Source organism: Babylonia areolata, chromosome 20 (genome assembly GCF_041734735.1).
Source record: "Babylonia areolata isolate BAREFJ2019XMU chromosome 20, ASM4173473v1, whole genome shotgun sequence".
Taxonomy (NCBI): Eukaryota; Metazoa; Mollusca; class Gastropoda; order Neogastropoda; family Buccinidae; genus Babylonia; species Babylonia areolata.
The window spans coordinates 46,997,865-47,014,166 of NC_134895.1; the positions used below are offsets into that span (position 1 = coordinate 46,997,865).

At 44.9% G+C, this 16,302-nt stretch overlaps 1 protein-coding gene across 1 annotated transcript in view; it reads left to right on the plus strand.

Annotated features, from left to right (window-relative positions):
• The window catches only part of LOC143295067 (choline transporter-like protein 1), a 111,862-nt gene that overhangs the window by 76,150 nt on the left and 19,410 nt on the right, over positions 1–16,302 (plus strand). Inside the window, exons 4-6 of the mRNA XM_076606627.1 lie at positions 9,063–9,211; positions 12,563–12,778; positions 14,056–14,222. Of these exons, the coding sequence (XP_076462742.1) occupies positions 9,063–9,211; positions 12,563–12,778; positions 14,056–14,222 (532 nt within the window). The remainder of the gene's footprint in view (positions 1–9,062; positions 9,212–12,562; positions 12,779–14,055; positions 14,223–16,302) is intronic.

The window sequence follows — 16,302 nt, forward strand, 5'->3', positions numbered from 1 at the left end:
CTTGTGTGGGGCCGAGGGGGTTGGGGAGAGGGGCAAGGGGGAGGGGAGGGAGACGTAACAACCGGGGGAGACGTTGCTACACTTGTTTTGACAGGAAATGTTCAAGCTGCTGGTTATCACGGAGTCGGGTCTTATGCCAACCATTTTCTTCATGTCCGTGTAAGACTCTTGCCTCGGTGTGTGTCTTGTATCAGTGTGTGTCCGTTACCAGCAGACCGGCTGCTCGGGAACTGGGGAGCTGTTTTCCCTGTCGGATAGGGATGGGTGGGGTTGATGGAGGGATCGGAATTCAGGCTGGAACAGATTCTTCTTTTCTGTCCAAAGGAAACACGAATACATGGATGCCCGTTTGTTTCTCTAGAGTCGAAGATCCCTAATTGGAGACAATGAAATCTTTTGATGCCCGCATTTGGGGGAAATCCAGCGTAAACAAGTGTGCGTGTATACGTTTGAACAAGCGCGTGTTTTTGTTTTTGTTTTCGTTTTCTTTTTTCTTTTTCCCACCTTCTCTTTTCTGCTAGACCTCCGCACATGTTTCCCACATCCCAGTTCTTGGCAACGCGTAACTGTAATCAGTAGTGGTGGGAGAGAGTTGTTTTTCATTGTGCTTATTTCTTCATTACTTGTGTGTCCTGGGAAAGGAAAAGATCGATGTAGAGGGGGGAGAGAGAGAGAGATTCCTTGCCATGTTAATCGCTGACAGGGTATGTCTGTATCAGGATGCGCGCTCTCTCGCCCCCATTCTCTCTCCCTCTCTCTTGATTTCCCCTCTCCCCCCTCTCTCTCCCTCTCTCTTAATCACCCCTCTCCACCCTCTCTCCTTCTCTCTAAATCTCCCCTCTCTCTTAATCTCCTCTCTCTCCTTCTCTCTTAATCTCCCCTCTCCCCCCTCTCTCTCCCTCTCTCTTAGTCTCCCCTCTCCGCCCTCTCTCGCCCTCTCTCTTAATCACCCCTCTCCACCCTCTCTCCTTCTCTCTAAATCTCCCCTCTCTCTTAATCTCCTCTCTCCCCCTCTCTCTCCCTCTCTCTTAATCTCCCCCACCCCCCTCTCTCTCCTTCTCTCTTAATCTCCCCTCTCCCCCCTCTCTCTCCCTCTCTCTTAGTCTCCCCTCTCCCCCCTCTCTCTCCCTCTCTCTTAGTCTCCCCTCTCCCCCCTCTCTCTCCTTCTCTCTTAATCTCCTCTCTCCCCCTCTCTCTCCTTCTCTCTTAATCTCCCCTCTCCCCCCTCTCTCTCCCTCTCTCTTAGTCTCCCCTCTCCCCCCTCTCTCTCCTTCTCTCTTAATCTCCTCTCTCCCCCTCTCTCTCCTTCTCTCTTAATCTCCCCTCTCCCCCCTCTCTCTCCCTCTCTCTTAGTCTCCCCTCTCCCCCCTCTCTCTCCTTCTCTCTTAATCTCCCCTCTCCCCCTCTCTCTCCCTCTCTCTTAGTCTCCCCTCTCCCCCCTCTCTCTCCCTCTCTCTTAGTCTCCCCTCTCCCCCCTCTCTCTCCCTCTCTCTTAATCTCCCCCACCCCCCTCTCTACCTCTCTCTTAATCTCCCCTCTCCCCGCCTTCCCTGTACCTCTCTCTTAATCTCCCCTCTTCCCCCCCCCCTCTCTCTCTCTCTCTACCTCTCTCCCCCGTTTGAGTTCGGAGTTCTCTCTCTCTCTCTCTCTCTCTCTCTCTCTCTCTCTCTCTCTCTCTCTCTCTCTCTCTCTCTCTCTGATTCAACCTAAATATTTTTGAGATCCGTCTAATTTTAGGTTTAATTTACTCATGTCTTCAAGGCACGAATGTAGTCTGTATAACTTAGCTCTCTATATATACACGAAGCATTGGAGAGATTACGCACAGTTACTTCGTGAATGTTGTTAGATATTTGTGTTAACTATTTTTGGTTGATTTGAATTGTCCATTTACTGTGTCATGTCATTTTCTCATTATCATTTATAATTGAATCCCCCTTCAGTAAGGGGCTCTGGCCTTATCTGAATAAAATATTCGTTCGTTCTCTCTCTCTCTCTCTCTCTCTCTCTCTCTCTCTGTCGAGAGTGCTTCCATCCCCCTCTTCCTGTCTGCTTTCCTATCCCTCCCGCCCACTGCCCCCTCCCTCCCCCCTCTCTCTCTCTCTCTCTCTCTCTCTCTCTCTCTCTCTCTGTCGAGAGTGCTTCCATCCCCCTCTTCCTGTCTGCTTTCCTATCCCTCCCGCCCACTGCCCCCTCCCTCCCCCTCTCTCTCTCTCTCTCTCTCTCTCTCTCTCTCTCTCTGTCGAGAGTGCTTCCATCCCCCTCTTCCTTCCTGTCTGCTTCCCTATCCCTCCCGCCCTCTGCCCCCTCCCTCCCCCCCCTCTCTCTCTCTCTCTCTCTCTCTCTCTCTCTCTCTGTCTGTCTCGCCTGTTTGTTATTTCAAGGAGAACAGGAAAGTGTGTGTTTCATATATAGCCACGAGATAAATAAACGAAAAGGGTGTGGTATGGGCCGTTTGGCAGACATGAGGGAGGAATGAAGGGCAGCCGGGCTTGAGGATTGTTTTTTTGACAGACAGTGCTTTCCATAGTTTTGCTAGCCCCGGCCCTCATCGTGACAACACTGTATACAGACAGAGCCAGACGTCCACCCCCAAAGCCTGAGATGTCTCCATTGTGTCTGACGGTCGTGGTGTGTGTCTGTGTGTGTGTGTGTGTGTGTGTGTGCACACGTGTGTGGTGCTGTAACGCACGTAAACCACACAGGATTAGTTCCTACAAGCTTTCCGAGTTGTTGTTTTGCACACACATGCATGTTTCTATGTTGCGAAATACAACCTTCTGTGCAAGGGACCAAAAAAAATTTAAAGAGCGTTACTTTTTTTGGGGGGGGAGGGGGGGGGCACACCATAGTAAGTTGGAATCAATTAGAGCACCACTGTTTGCCGTTCACAACCATTCTGGCAACATCGGAAATGCTGGTCTGAGGCTGGTGCCGTCACAGGTGTGCACGTGGTATGCGTTCACATAATTATTGTGCCTGTGACATTTCAGCGTTTTGAGCCAGCCATGTCGCCTCTGCTGGTGTTGCCGCGATACGTTTCATTGCTGGTAAACATAATTATTGTCTGTCCACGGTAAGGAATGCTACAGTCCCATGAAAGAACACTATACCGATCGCTTTGTCTGGAATGAGTACATGGCTTGAAGAGATAGAGATGCTTGGACGTTACTTAATGTGTGTGGGTGCGTGGGAGGGTGGTGTTAATGTGTACACATGTGTGGGTGGGTGGTGTGTGTGTGTGTGTGTGTGTTTTAAACTGTGTGAACTCTCTCTCTCTCTCTCTCGCTCTTTCTCTCTCTCTCTCTCTCTCTCTCTCTCTCTCTCTCTCTCTCTCTCTATATATATATATATATATATGTGTGTGTGTGTGTGTGTGTCTCTGTGAGTGAGGGTCTCTGTCTGTCTGTATGTATGTCTCTTAAAACAACGGCAGATATATTAGTTCGCCAGTGTGCTAATATCTCCACCACCACTGGAAAAGAAAGATTCGTTCATTCTCTCTCTCTCTCTCTCTCTCTCTCTCTCTCTCTCTCTCTCTCTCTCTCTCTCTCTCTCTCTGTTTTAAATCAGCCAGAAACACAACCTGGTGATGAACATGACCAGTATGATACTGATGTTCTTGAAAAAGACATAACTGAAGGCGAAGTATTCGCAGCTATTCGTGCTCTGAAAAACGGAAAAGCTGCAGGCCCCGATGGCATAATAGGGGAGGTTTTCAAACACGCAGCTCTTGTTATTGTGCCATTTCTGGTTATACTTTTCAACAAACTGTTCACCTCAGGTATATATCCATCCCAGTGGACAGAAGCGGTTATTCAGCCACTTCACAAGAAAGGTGATAAGAACTCTCCCGACAATTATAGGGGTATATCCCTTTTGAATGTTTGCAGTAAACTTTATAGCCACATTTTAAACCAACGACTTAGTAAGTGGATTGAAGAGAACAGTGTTATAAATGAAAGTCAGGCAGGTTTTAGGAAGAAATACAGTACAATCGATCATGTCTTTACTCTGTTTGCATTGGTTCAAAAACAACTGTCTTATCATAAGAAATTATATGTCGCATTCATAGATTTTAGAAAAGCATTTGATTCAGTTGTACGAATAAATTTGTGGAATGTCCTTAAAAAAAGAGGTATACACGGAAAAATGTATAATGCAATAACTAGCATGTATCATGTTGTGAAAGCCAGAGTTAGAGCAGGCGGTGAATTAAGTAATGCTTTCATGTGTCCCACAGGCCTTAAACAAGGTGAAGTGTGCAGTCCTGTCTTATTTTCTTTATTTATCAACGAACTAGCATCTGAGATTATTAACAAAGGAAAGCATGGTGTTCAGCTGATACCTGATGTACTAGAAATACTTATTCTTATGTTTGCTGATGACATAATTCTGATATCTGACTCTGTAACTGGTCTGCAAAATCAGCTGAATGTGCTATATGATACGGCCATGAATCTTGGCTTGATTGTGAACCTTGACAAGTCTAACGTTGTTGTGTTTAGAAATGGTGGGTACTTATCGGAAAATGAAAGGTGGTTTTATGGAAAAGCAAAAATGACAGTTGTAAACATGTATAAGTATCTAGGTGTCATTTTGTCAACAAAACTAACTTTTTCCCATACATTACATGATATGGCTGGCAGGGCAAAAAAGGGGGTGATTAGTATTTTCAAGTTATTCCGATCAGTTGGTGAAAAATGCCCAAAAATATTTTTTAAACTATTTGATGCGCAAATTCAACCAATGCTTAGTTACGGGGCGGAAGTTTGGGGTCTGATTGCAAATCTTGATGTAATAGAGAAAGTGCATACATTTGCGCTAAAACGGTTCTTGAATGTGAGTGTTAGAACACCAAATGCAATGGTTTATGGTGAACTGGGCAGATTTCCCTTGTATATTAATATATACTTGAGGTGCATCAAGTACTGGCTAAGAATTGTCAAAATGCCAGAACATCGGTTACCACTGAAAGCATATAAAATGTTACTATTTATCCATCAGCAGAATCGGAATACATGGGCCACATCTGTTTGTTTCTTGTTACATAAATATGGATTTCAGGAGGTTTGGGAGAATCAGGGGGTGGGAAATGAAAAAGAATTTCTAAGCACATTAAAAAACAGACTGGTAAATGAATACAAAGAACGTTGGTCTTTACAGCTATCAGACAGTGAGCGTTTCTCACTATATCGTACTTTTAAAAGTAGTCTTGTACTATCACCATTTTTGTTGGAGCTGAAACATATTCAAGCCAGAATTAGCTTAACACGTTTACGACTTGGTGTGTCACAACTCAATACACATAAATTACGTTTTAAACGTAATGTAACAGATGATGAGCTGTCTTGTCCTTTTTGTGATTTTCAAAAAGAAACAGAAGTGCACTTTGTGTTACAATGCCCTCAATATGCTGACCTGAGACAACAGTATATCCCCTCTAAATATTATAATACTCCGTCCTTGTTTAATATGACATTGCTTTTTGCAAGTGAAAACAAATCATTGGTTATGCGCTTGGCTATATTCCTAGACAAAGCTTTGAAAGTTCGTTGCTTATAGTGTTATGTTTGTGTTGCGCCTATGCATTTACCTGTAACCACCCCTATTGACATGGGCCAATGGCCTTTTCATTAAAACATTTCAGTGTTCAGTGTTCAGTGTTCTCTCTCTCTGTGTGTGTGTGTGTGTGTGTGTGTGTGTGTGTGTACCCCCTTCACTCTCTGTACCCCCTAACTCTCTCTCTCTCTCTCTGTATCCCCCTCACTCTCTCTCTCTACCCCCTCTCTCTGAACCCCCCTCACTCTCTCTGTACTCCCCCTCACTCTCTCTCTCTATCTCCCTCTCTCTCTCTCTCTCTCTCTCTCTTGGTCTGATGAGGAAAGGATCAAAAGAGGCCAGACCGAATTTAACTTAAACCAGAAGGCAGGATAAAAATGACATCAAACGCAAATGTGCGCAGACTGGAGTCAGCGCTAAAAATGTTACAGACGTTGAAAATAACGACTGTTGAAATGGAGGGTAGAGCCCCCCGTTGAAATATATATATATATATATATATATATATATATATATAAAGCTTTGCATTTCAAAATAGAATTAAAAAGTTCTGCACTTATTTTTTTTCTTTTTTTTTAACATCTTATTTAGAGTTTGTTTAATTTAACCAGAACAAGAACTTGTAGAAGAACGGACCTGAGATCAGACAGAGAGAAGAATGGAAACGTGATGAAAAGAGATTATCTTCTGGTGGAAAAAAAGAAGTCAGAGAGAGAGAAAGAGAGAGAAATTGCTGAAAAAATAAGTCAGAAAGGGAGAGAAGAGACGGATGCTCTCTCTCTCTCTCTCTCTCTCTCTCTCTCTCTCTCTCTCTCTTACAGTGTGTAAGCAAGGAAAATCGGCGAGTGTAAGTATGCGTGTGTATCTCTGTGTACTTGTGTGTTCGAGATTATGTGTATGATGCCTGTGTGTGCACACACGTGTGTGTTTGAAGATTTTCATGTGGTAATGTTTTGCATGATTTTCATGTTTCCGTAATTGTAGTCTTTGATACATCCATTTATGTAACTATTATTATCTATTTGGTTTTTGGTTTGTTCTATGTCATCTATTATTCATACTTATTTCATTTATTACAATGTGTGTGTATGCGTGTGTGAGGGCATGGTGTAAAGAAGCTTCCAGCTTATCCATTTTACCCTCAATAAAACATTTGTCATTCTCTCTCTCTCTCTCTCTCTCTCTCTCTCTCTCTCTCTCTCTCTCTCTCTCTCTCTCTCTCTCTCTCTCTCTCTCTCTCTCTGTCTGTCTGTCTGTCTCATATTTCATCTTTTCTTCTTTATTCTCACCTCTGCCCCCTCCTCCCCCCCCCCTCTCTCTCTCTTTTCCTGTCTTCTGATATGAATTTTCTCTCTTTGTTTATTCTTGTGTGTTTCTCCCTAATTTTTTCTTTCTTGTTTGGAGGAAAAAGCATTCTTGTCATTATGCTTATCTCAGTACCCTAGAAAAATAATTTTTCGTTTCTTCGTTCTCTCATATACTCACACGCACATACAGTAATTCAGTCATTTGCTCACTCACATACGCACGCATATACACGCACGCACACACACACACACACACACACACACACACACACACACACACAGATAGAGAAGAGCTGTATGGGGGTCTGTTTTTCTCTGGGGGTATAACTAGTTCTGCACGTGTTTATTATTCTATTCGTTTTTTGCTTTCAGCCTCTGTTGTACACAGCCGGGGGCTAGTTAGCTTGGCTTTTCAAACACGCACGCGCGCACACACACGCACACACGCGCGCGCGCGCATTCTCAAAGAGTGGGGCAGAGAAAGAGTGAGTGGGGAGGGGGGGGGGGACACAAGAATACATAAAGAGAAAACCACTTCCCAGTTAGCAACACATTGTCAGCAGCAAGGAGACCTTTACCTTTCACATCCTCTGGAAACACTGACATGGTACACAGTACACGTGCTGACGGAGAAAAGAGACAGCAATCTCTACAATGCAATAGATTGAAATCTTGTTGCAAAGAAATCTGTGCAGCAAACGCTTCAAGGCAATAGGATGGAATCTTGTTGGATCCTGTTCAGCAAACTGTACATGACAACAGGTTGAAATCTTGTAGTGTAGGATCCTATGTAGAAAACTCTACAACAGGTTGAAATCTTGTAGTCTTCGATCTTATGCAGAAAACTCTACAGTAGATTGAAATCTTGTAGTCTAGGATCCTATGCAGAAACCCCTACAAGACAACGGGTTGAAATCCAGTAGTCTAGGATCCTGTGCAGAAAACTCTACAACAGGTTGAAATATTGTAGTCTAGGATCCTATGCAGAAACTCTACAGAGGTTGAAATCTTGTAGTCTAGGGTCCTTGCAGAAAACACTACAATAGGTGGAAATCTTGTAGTCTAGGATCCTTGCAGAAAACTCTACAAGACAATAGGTCAGTTGAAATTTTGTTGGATCCTATTCAGCAAACTCTACAACAGGTTGAAATCCTGTAGTGTAGAATCCTGTGCAGAAAACTCCACAACGGGTTGAAATCATGCAGTGTAGAATCCTGTGTAGAAAACTCTACAACAGGTTGAAATCCTGTAGTGTAGAATCCTGTGCAGAAAACTCCACAACGGGTTGAAATCATGCAGTGTAGAATCCTGTGTAGAAAACTCTACAACAGGTTGAAATCCTGTAGTGTAGAATCCTGTGCAGAAAACTCCACAACGGGTTGAAATCATGCAGTGTAGAATCCTGTGTAGAAAACTCTACAACAGGTTGAAATCCTGTAGTGTAGAATCCTGTGCAGAAAACTCTACAACAGGTTGAAATCCTGTAATGTAGAATCCTGTGTAGAAAACTCTACAACAGGTTGAAATCCTGTAGTCTAGGATCCTATGCAGAAAACCCTACAAGATAATAGGTTGAAATCCTGTAGTGTAGAATCCAAAGCAGAAACCTCTACAAGACAACAGGTTGGAATCCTGTAGTCTAGGATCCCATGCAGGAAACTCTACATGACAACTGGCTGAATAGCCGGGTGTTTAAAGCGTTGGACTTTAAAATCTGAGGGTCCCGGGTTCGAATCTCGGTGACAGTGCCTGGTGGGTAAAGGGTGGAGATTTTTCCGATCTCCCAGGTCAACAGATGTGCAGACCTGCTCACTTGGGACGACACACTTTCGTGCAAGAAATGCTTCATCAAATCACAGTCAAAAATTATATACTTAATTGTCACATTACTGAAGCATATGCACTTGACTTCAGTCTAATATCATCATCTTAGATGAACCGACTATAAATGAATAAACGAATGATGCACTTGACATTAGAGCAATATTTAGACTGCAATGAATTAGATAATAGTCTGAAAATTAAACGTAGAATTGGTCTGCAAGTCGGACAGAGTCCACTGACGAGGTTTCAGAGTTGAACGAAAGCACGTTTTAAAAAAAATCTCTTTCTAGTTTCTGTGTGTCTGTCTGTCTGTCGTGGGTGCGTGTGTTACCATCACTGTGAAAACGTTGCCGTGTTGTGTTGTTGCAGATCTTTGTGGCGGTGTTCTCGGTCACGAAGGGCGACGCCTTCAGACTGGTGTACGGCACGGACAGCTTCGGAAACACGTGTGACGAGGACAACTCTGGGCGGGCCATCCCCAATGTGCCCTTCTCCGGCCAGAACCTCAAAGGACGACCGTACGTCATCTGTGTTCTGGCGCATTGTCTCTCCCCGATCTGTCTTGATGCACGGTGCATGGGAACTTAGTGTATATACATTGTACTCCTCTCTCTCTGTGTCTTTCTGTCTCTCTCTGTCTGTGTGTGTGTGTGTGTGTGTGTCTCCCTTCCCCCCCACTCTCTCTCTCCTCAAATAAAAAACGTTTTGAGTTCTCTCTCTCTCTCTCCCTCCCTCTCTCTCTCTCTCTCTCTCTCTCTCTCTCTCTCTCTCTCTCCCTCCCTCCCTCCCCATGTCCCTCTCTCTATCTCTCGCTCTCTCTCTCTCTCTCTCTCTCTCCCTCGCTCTCTCTCCCTCGCTGTCTCTCTCTCTCTCTCTCCCCCTCTCCCTCTCTCTCTCTCTCTCTCTCTCTCTCTCGCTCTCTCTCTCTTTCTCTCTCCCAAAACACAATCCCATTAGGGTTCCTTTACGGTTTTTTTCTTATCTTCATACTTGAAACATATTTTTACAATATATATCGGCACGGGAAAAACATTTGTGAAGACCCAGGCTTTTGACACTCCACCGACAGACCAGGGAGAATCTTGTCAACAGTTCTGTGCAGCACCACAATGACCCTTCACACAGTGAAGGAAGAAGAAGATACTGGTGCCTGCATTTTTGTCGGTAGTTGTTATTCACAGAGAAAAAACCACGTGTGTATTTTTGTTGGTAGTTGTCATCTGGAGAGAAAAATCCAGGTGTATTTATTTGTTGGTAGTTGTTATTATTCACAATGAAAAATCCAGGTGTGTAATTCTCTTGGTAGTTGTTACCCACAATGAAAGAGGCAGGTGTATTTTGTTGGTTGGTTGTCACTCGCAGTGAAAAAGACAGGTGTGTATTTTTGTTATCATTCACATTGAAGAAGTCAGGTGTGTTCATAGTTGTTGTTCACAGTGGGGAAAAAAAAGCCAGGTGTGTTGGTAGTTGTCACTCCAAGTGGAAAAATAAGCCAGGTGTGTTGGTAGTTGTTACTCACAGTGAAAAAAAAGCCAGGTGTGTTGGTAGTTGTTACTCACAGTGGGGAAAAAAAGCCAGGTGTGTTGGTAGTTGTTACTCACAGTGGAGGGAAAAGCCAGGTGTGTTGGTAGTTGTTACTCACAGTGGGGGAAAAAGCCAGGTGTGTTGGTAGTTGTTACTCACAGTGGGGGGAAAAGCCAGGCGTGTTGGTAGTTGTTACTCACAGTGGGGAAAAAAGCCAGGTGTGTTGGTAGTTCTTACTCCCAGTGGGGGAAAAAAACCCAGGTGTGTTGGTAGTTGTTACTCCCATTGGGGGAAAAAACCCAGGTGTGTTGGTAGTTGTTACTCCCAGTGGGGAAAAAATCTCAGGTGTATTGGTAGTTGTTACTCACAGTGGGGGAAAAAAACCCAGGTGTATTGGTAGTTGTTACTCACAGTGGGGGAAAAAACCCAGGTGTGTTGGTAGTTGTTACTCACAGTGGGGGAAAAAAGCCAGGTGTGTTGGTAGTTGTTACTCACAGTGGGGGAAAAAACCCAGGTGTGTTGGTAGTTGTTACTCACAGTGGGGAAAAAAGCCAGGTGTGTTGGTAGTTGTTACTCCCAGTGGGGGAAAAAACCCAGGTGTGTTGGTAGTTGTTACTCACAGTGGGGAAAAAAGCCAGGTGTGTTGGTAGTTGTTACTCACAGTGGGGGGAAAAGCCAGGTGTGTTGGTAGTTGTTACTCACAGTGGGGGGGAAAAGCCAGGTGTGTTGGTAGTTGTTACTCACAGTGGGAAAAAAAGCCAGGTGTGTTGGTAGTTGTTACTCACAGTGGGGGGAAAAGCCAGGTGTGTTGGTAGTTGTTACTCACAGTGGGGGAAAAAAAGCCAGGTGTGTTGGTAGTTGTTACTCACAGTGGTAAAAAAAACCCAGGTGTGTTGGTAGTTGTTACTCACAGTGGTAAAAAAAAAAAACAGGTGTGTTGGTAGTTGTTACTCACAGTGGGGGAAAAGCCAGGTGTGTTGGTAGTTGTTACTCACAGTGGGGAAAAAAACAGGTGTGTTGGTAGTTGTTACTCACAGTGGGGAAAAAAACAGGTGTGTTGGTAGTTGTTACTCACAGTGGGGAAAAAAAGCCAGGTGTGTTGGTAGTTGTTACTCACAGTGGGAAAAAAAAGCCAGGTGTGTTGGTAGTTGTTACTCACAGTGGGGGAAAAAAACAGGTGTGTTGGTAGTTGTTACTCACAGTGGGGAAAAAAAAGCCAGGTGTGTTGGTAGTTGTTACTCACAGTGGAAAAAAAAAAAGCCAGGTGTGTTGGTAGTTGTTACTCACAGTGGTAAAAAAAAACAACAGGTGTGTTGGTAGTTGTTACTCACAGTGGAAAAAAAATACCCAGGTGTGTTGGTAGTGTTACTCACAGTGGGGAAAAAAGCCAGGTGTGTTGGTAGTTGTTACTCACAGTGGGGGAAAAAGCCAGGTGTGTTGGTAGTTGTTACTCACAGTGGGGAAAAAAGCCAGGTGTGTTGGTAGTTGTTACTCACAGTGGGGGAAAAAGCCAGGTGTGTTGGTAGTTGTTACTCCCAGTGGGAACATAAGCCAGGTGTGTTGGTAGTTGTTACTCACAGTGGGGGGAAAAGCCAGGTGTGTTGGTAGTTGTTACTCACAATGGGAAAAAAGCCAGGTGTGTTGGTAGTTGTTACTCACAGTGGTAAAAAAAAAACCCAGGTGTGTTGGTAGTTGTTACTCACAGTGGGGAAAAAAAGCCAGGTGTGTTGATAGTTGTTACTCACAGTGGAAAAAAAAGCCAGGTGTGTTGGTAGCTGTTACTCACAATGGGAAAAAAGCCAGGTGTGGTGGTAGTTGTTACTCCCATTGGGGAAAAAAAAACCCAGGTGTGTTGGTAGTTGTTACTCCCAGTGGGGGGAAAAAACCCAGGTGTGTTGGTAGTTGTTACTCCCCGTGGGGGGGGGGGGGAACCCAGGTGTGTTGGTAGTTGTTACTCCCCGTGGGGGGGGGGGGGAACCCAGGTGTGTTGGTAGTTGTTACTCCCCGTGGGGGGAAAAAACCCAGGTGTGTTGGTAGTTGTTACTCCCAGTGGGGGGAAAAAACCCAGGTGTGTTGGTAGTTGTTACTCCCATTGGGGAAAAAAAACCAGGTGTGTTGGTAGTTGTTACTCCCATTGGGGAAAAAAAACCAGGTGTGTTGGTAGTTGTTACTCCCAGTGGGGGGAAAAAAACCCAGGTGTGTTGGTAGTTGTTAATCACACAAGCCAGGTGTGTTGGTAGTTGTTACTCCCAGTGGGGAAAAAAAGCCAGGTGTGTCGGTAGTTGTTACTCACAGTTAAAAAAACAAAAAAAAGCCAGGTGTGTGTCTCTCGTTGCCATGGACAGGTACGTGTTCTTCATGGACGTGACGGACCCGGACAACTCCCAGACCCTGTGCGTCAACCAGTGTCCCGAGAAGCAGCTCAAGACGCGCGTGGAGATGTTCAGCTTCTCGGAGCAGACGGGGTCACTGCTGTGTCGCTACGACCTGCAGCCGGTGGAGTACTTCCTGACGAACAACAGCAAGCAGGGGCCTTGCCCTCTGCTGCCCGTCTATGAAAGGTGGGTGGTGTTCAGGGGGGGAGTTTGTGGGTGTAGAGGGGGTGTTTCCTTCCCCCTCCCCCACCTCCCCAACCTTCTCTCAGTCTCTGTCCGTTTTGTCTCTGTCGTTCTTTCTCTCTCCCACCCTCTCTCTCTCTATTTTTCTCTCTCTTTCTCACGCTCTCTCTCTCTCTTTCTCTCTCTCTCATCTCCCTCTCTTTCTCGCTCTCTCTTTCTCTCTCTCTCCTTTGTCCCTTCTTCATTAATGTTTTCCCTTTCTTTTTTTTTCATGTACTTTCATGTACTCCTCCCCTCTCACTCGCTCACTCTCCCTCAGTCTCTCTCCCTCTACCCCTCCCCCCCCCTCCCTCTCTCTCACCCTCCCTCTCTCATCCCATCTCACCACACAAAACCTGATTCTTCTTTTCTCTTCTTTTTTTTAACAACATGGTTTTAGAACTTCATTTGTGCACGTACCCACCAGCGACTTGACCACTCATTCTCTATTTGTCCCCTCCCCCTCTCTCTCTCTCTGTCTGTCTGCCTCTCTCACTCTGCATCTTTCTCTCTCTCTCATCCCATTTTACCACACAAAACCTGGTTGTTGTTTTCATCTTTATTTCAGCAACGCGGTTCTCTCCCCCTTCTCTCGCTCTCTCTCTCTCTTTCCCTCTCTCTCTCTTCACTTTCTCCCTCCCTTTCTCTCTCTCCCTCTCCCCCATCTCTCTCTCTCTCTCTCTCTCTCTATCTCTCTCTGAGAGAAAGAGTGTGTGTGTGTGCTCTTTGGGTTTTTTTTTTGGGGGGGGGGTTGTTGTTTTTTTATGTCGATTATTAATTCCATGCTTGTGCCTCTGTGTGTGTGTGTGTGTGTGTGTTATTTTTACCATGCTTTTGCCTTTCTGTAGTATAGTATTTGCATTCTATGACTTTAAGTAGCATTGTGTAGTGCATGCAGTGACATATATAATGTAGTTTTGTGTAGTGTAGACCCTGTTTCAGGGCAGGGACTGGATGAAAAAAAAGTGCGGCAGTGCTTATCTATTATACTTGTTAATAAAGAATTTGTCTTGTCTTGTCTTGTCTCGTCCCCCATCTCACCACACAAAACCTGGCTGTTGTTTTTTTCTGTTTCAACAACACGGTTAGGAACTTGAATTCGTGTACATCTGATTCTTGATATTCTTCTTTATTTCAACAACATGGTTTGGAGCGTAAGTACTTAACTTGGGCATGTAGCCGCCAGCAAACTTGATGACCACTGATGCCTTATTTTGTATCCTCTCTCTCTGTGTGTCCAGCAAACCTCTGTTGAACCGGTGCATCCCGGTGCAGATCGGCACCTTCAAGAAGTGGGTCTCCACCAACATCATCGCCTACCTGAACAAGGCGGACATCTTCCAGAAGGTGCTGGGCGACCTGTACGCCAGCTGGCAGGAGATGATCGCCCTCTGCTTCGTGGCTCTGGGTAGGGAGGGGGGGGGGGTTGAGGGAGTGGGGGTGTTCTGTTGGCTTTGTGTGTGTGTGTGTGATGCGGATTATGATGATGATGATGATGATATGGATACTTCACACACACACACACACACACACACACACACACACGGACATGCAGACTGATTCATATATGGTACATCACATCTGCTGAAAAAAAATTTTTTTTCAACTGGAAAAATCTCATTTACATCAGCAACTCAGTCACGTGAGTTTTGTTGAATCCTGTGAAAACAGCTGTGAGAGGGCCAGTAAGCTTGAGGCCAAAGGAGCTGTGTACAGATTGTAGTCATTTTCCCTTTACACATCATCATTGTTTATGTGAACGTCGTCATTTTCCCTTCACACATCTTCATTGTTTATGTGAACGTCGTCATTTCCCCTTAACACATCATCATCGTTTATGTGAACGTCATCATTTTCCCTTCACACATCTTCATTGTTTATGTGAACGTCGTCATTTCCCCTTAACACATCATCACTGTTTGTGTACAGAACGTCATTTTCCCTTCAAACATCTTCATTGTTTATGTGGACGTCGTCATTTTCCCTTCTCACATTTTCACTGTTTATGTGGATATCATCATTTTCCCTTCATACATCTTCACTATTTGTGTAGACGTCGTCATTTTCCCTTCACACATCTTCACTGTTTATGTAGACATCATCATTTTCCCTTCACAGTCCTAACTGTTTTGTGAACATCATCATTTCCCCTTCACACATCTTCAGTGTTTGTGATGCCCGTGAACTGGCCAAGATGACGTAGAGGTTCTCCCAGGGAATCAGTTCATGATTCGTTTTATGGCTGAATGTATAGACCCATTTGTTCGTCAGAATGTTTGTGGAGTGTAATCCTACCATTTCCAGTTCTCTCTGTCTCTGTCTGAGATATGGAAAGAGAGAGAGAAGGTCCTTGATAGGAAATGGTCAGGTCATTGTGCCGCTCTCTGTATGTCTGTCTGTCTCTCTCTCTCTGTTTTTGTTTGTATCTCTATTAAGCCTGAAAGGCAGCTTATTGAGGGATTGTGAGGGTGAGGGTTTTCCTTCTCCTTCTCCTCTTCCTTTTTTCTCCTTTTCCTTGTGTCCTTTTCAAGCTGTTTTGTTTCTCATTCTCTTCATATTTCTTCTTTCTTTTGGCGTCCTCAAAATTTCCTTGCCAAGCCTCCCCCACTTTGACCTACAGGCTCCCATGTGTCCCTCTGACTTACCACCAGTTTGACACTTGGACAAACTTCTTCTTCTTCTGCGTTCACTCGTATGCATGCGAGTGGGCTTTTACGTGTATGACCGTTTTTACCCCGCCATGTAGGCAGCCATACTCCGTTTTCAGGGGTGTGCATGCTGGGTATGTTCTTGTTTCCATAACCCACCGAACGCTGACATGGATTACAGGATCTTTAACGTGCGTATTTGATCTGCTTGCATATACACACGACGGGGGTTCAGGCACTAGCAGGTCTGCACATATGTTGACCTGGGAGTTCGTAAAAATCTCCACCCTTTACCCACCAGGCGCCGTCACCGTGATTCGAACCCGGGACCCTCAGATTGACAGTCCAACGCTTTAACCACTCAGCTATTGCGCCCGTCACTTGGACAAACAACAAATGAAGATTTGCCCAGAGGAGATCACTGCCCAGTTTGACACTTGGATAAACAACAAAAGATTTGCCCAGAGGATATCATTACCCAGTTTGATGCTTGGACAAACGCCAAGAGAAGATTTGCCCCAGTTTGACGCTTGGACAAACGACAAGAGAAGATTTGCCCCAGTTTGACGCTTGGACAAACGACAAGAGAAGATTTGCCCCAGTTTGACGCTTGGACAAACGACAAGAGATTTGCCCCAGTTTGACGCTTGGACAAACGACAAGAGAAGATTTGCCCCAGTTCGACGCTTGGACAAACAACAAGAGATTTGCTCCAGTTTGACTCTTGGACAAACAACAAGAGATTTGCCCCAGTTTGACTCTTGGACAAACAACAAGAGATTTGCTCCAGTTTGACGCTTGGACAAACAACAAGAGATTTGCCCCAGTTTGACTCTTGGA